General features: G+C 50.6%; 1 protein-coding gene across 1 annotated transcript; it reads right to left on the bottom strand.

The window, feature by feature from the left end:
- Nucleotides 1-2: 2 nt before the first annotated feature.
- On the bottom strand, nt 3-2555 carry LOC149351454 (cellular tumor antigen p53-like). Its single transcript, XM_089577029.1, has 2 exons — nt 1739-2555; nt 3-1642 (listed from the first exon to the last, which is right to left on the bottom strand). The coding sequence occupies exons 1-2, from the start codon at nt 2462-2464 to the stop codon at nt 1343-1345; spliced, it is 1026 nt and encodes a 341-aa protein (XP_089433155.1). The 5' UTR covers nt 2465-2555; the 3' UTR covers nt 3-1342.
- Nucleotides 2556-2740: the final 185 nt, after the last annotated feature.

Here is a 2740-nt window from a genome sequence, read left to right as displayed (position 1 = left end):
TAAACATATTGGCAAAATGGCTCTTTAATGACGTGCAATATTGCACTAAGGTAAGGACATCAAAATGTTGTACACTATCACAGATATCCAACTTTTATATGGCAATGCAAAAGCTTGTATATTATTTTATGACCATGTATAGGCATTGTTTTAAAATATTTGAAAACAATAGAAGGCTACATGATCTTTCAATACAAGGTCACTGGTGAAGGTTGGAGTGGGTTGACCATGCATTCCATGTGGCAACCTGACAAATACCATTCACATACTTAGAAACACTCACAGTTAAACCAGTGCTGCTCTCTTAAGAGCAGCGCTGACACACACACACACGAACACATTCATTCTAAAAACAAAAGTGCATTATCACACTATGAATTGACAGCACATCCACATGGAGCAGATGTGTTCCCGCAGATGCAACAATAATAAAAAAATGGGTTGTTACAGCTGGTCAAGACACAGCATGAGTGACATAATAAAATGGCATCTGGAAAAGACTGTGCTGAAAACTACTATTCGAAGAGTTGACATGTGGAGACTAAATGAACAGTTGCTAGGTGCTTGCATTCGACCATTCTGATACCTTTTAAGGCAACAATTTTTCACAAAAACAAGCACTGCAAAAAAATGGCTGGTAGTTTAGCATTGCTAAGCATGAAATATTGTGCACAAGCACGGTTTTTTGCAGGAGGACACCACTGCGCACCACATACTTCAAAGCGTGATTGAACTGTCCATGGACCCAGGGAGACAGTTGTGTGTCTCTCCTTTCTTCAAAGTCAATAAGTCTAAACCTTCAGCAGGTTTCGAGAAAAAGAAAGGCACATAACTCCCTCAATTTGCCTCTCCACCGCCTACTCACAGCGCAATTGAGGTGTCCACTGACCCAGTGGTTACACTTGCTGCTCAGAGGCTTCACACAGACACTGCAGAAACCCGGGGAGCACAGCTATTAGTGCTTTCACATTAAAAGCATGTGCCTGATCAGCATTTGCGGAAAATCAAAGTAGCCACCTCACTGCTGTGCCACAAAACCATGGCTGTACGCTTTTTGAGAAAATACACGCGTCACCTTTCTCCTGAAACCAGCCTTGTCTATCGCCATGCGCATGAAATGGAAATGCGGAAAAGAAAGCCGACGCGACTTTGTTTAAACTGGGGCTCAGCGGAATTCGCTTAGTGGAAGTGCACGAAAGGTGAAGGTTAGCCAATAGCATATACCGTAATTCGGCATACAAGCTCGCGGGCTGCACACCGGGTGCGGACTGTATATCGCAAAGTACGCTATTTTCGTCACAAAACGCAACACTGGTCGAATGAAAGCGCTAAAGTTTTCCAACTAGTCATCTGACTCTGAAGATGGATCTCGCCGCGTTCTCAGGTCCGGATCAGACAGTGTATGCGCGTTCTCAAGAAGATGAGACAAAACCCGGTGCACCTCGCGATCTTTCACACGAAGTGTCAAGGGACCACCACGGCTGTCGCCTCCGCTGTCCGAGCTGGACCCGTCGGTTCCATCAACGTCCCGTAGCATGCTCGTAGACGGAAAGGGTGCTTGCGTCGTCGGCATTGCGCGCTCGTGCTCTCTGCCTAGCTCGTCGTGTCTTCGGTCGCGGCCCGGGCAGGCGCACACCTTGACCTGCACCAAACGCGGCCCATCCGTTATCTCCCAGCCTAGAGTGAGACAACGTCAATGCATGCACACATAACGCGCAAGCTGACTTCACTCCCTCACCTGGACTACGCTGCGTGCCAAGTCCTGGCCCTCGGGCGACTGCAGCAGGAAGACAATTTCGGTGGCTCGGCGGCTAGGTCCACCGGCACAGCTGTTCCGACAACCAAACTTGAGGTTGAACACGTCCGATCCCAGCGGCAACCGAATGCAGTGCCGCCCGCCGTTTGCGTTGTCGCAGCAGTACTGCGCTCCGGGGTGATCACAGTCGAACCATTGACCCTTGAGGGCTCCAATGCTCAGTGCGTCCGCCGGCATGCGATGCGCTGGGCACCTCAAAACATTTTCTTGGCGGGAATCTGACTCTTTAAAGACAGCGACCACACATACAAACGATCCTTCAGGAGGAACTCGCTCGGTGACGCACCTGATGGGGCACGGATTATTCATGGTAACGTACAGCTTGCGAAGCTGCTCGGAGTACGTCCATGTGACGTTCTTGCCAGCTCTCGCCGGGCCCGCGATAACGGCGCTGAAACCGAAGTCACCGGGCCACTCAACCACACTTTGGTTAACGCTTGAGGTGTTCGGAGCCAGGCGGTAAGATTGCGCGACATCGGGGCCCAGCAACATTGCATCTCCGGAGTGCAGAGCCTCGTCTTCATTTGCGGCCCAAAGGGCGTTGGTAAGTTCATTCCAAACGCTGCTCGGCGGTGTAGGTCCGTAAGTTTCTCCATCTTGGCCACCGCATTCGCTTTCCCACAGCTCAAGCAGTCCAACGTGAGTCATCGCGCCCTTGCATCAGCAACACCAAGCAGCTGACAAACGCCGGCCGGCACTCGAACATGACCGGGCATGCCCGCGAACCAGCGGCCACCAATCCCACAAGCCTCGAAAACGAAGACGCGCCCCCTCATAAACCTGTGACGTCATTATTTATAGCGTTGACGTTTCGCTAATCGGGAAGTACGGTTTTAGAGGAGTGGTTGGACAACTAGGCGTGGCTGCTCTTCGCGCGGCAACATTTGAACGAGAGAGAGTAAAAGGCAGAAGGTGGAACGGGGA

Source organism: Amblyomma mixtum, chromosome 3 (assembly GCF_055824585.1).
Source record: "Amblyomma mixtum isolate Tamu chromosome 3, ASM5582458v1, whole genome shotgun sequence".
NCBI lineage: Eukaryota > Metazoa > Arthropoda > Arachnida > Ixodida > Ixodidae > Amblyomma > Amblyomma mixtum.
Note: the sequence above shows the minus strand (reverse complement) of the source record. Positions and strands in the feature narration are given on the sequence as shown.

Excerpts from the sequence above, each read along its gene's own strand:
- LOC149351454 (XM_089577029.1), bottom strand. The coding sequence starts at position 2,464 with ATGACTCACGTTGGACTGCTTGAGCTGTGGGAAAGCGAATGCGGTGGC. Across the intron at positions 1,643-1,738 it reads TGGCACGCAGCGTAGTCCAG|GTCAAGGTGTGCGCCTGCCC; the intron begins GTGAGGGAGTGA and ends CGTTTGGTGCAG.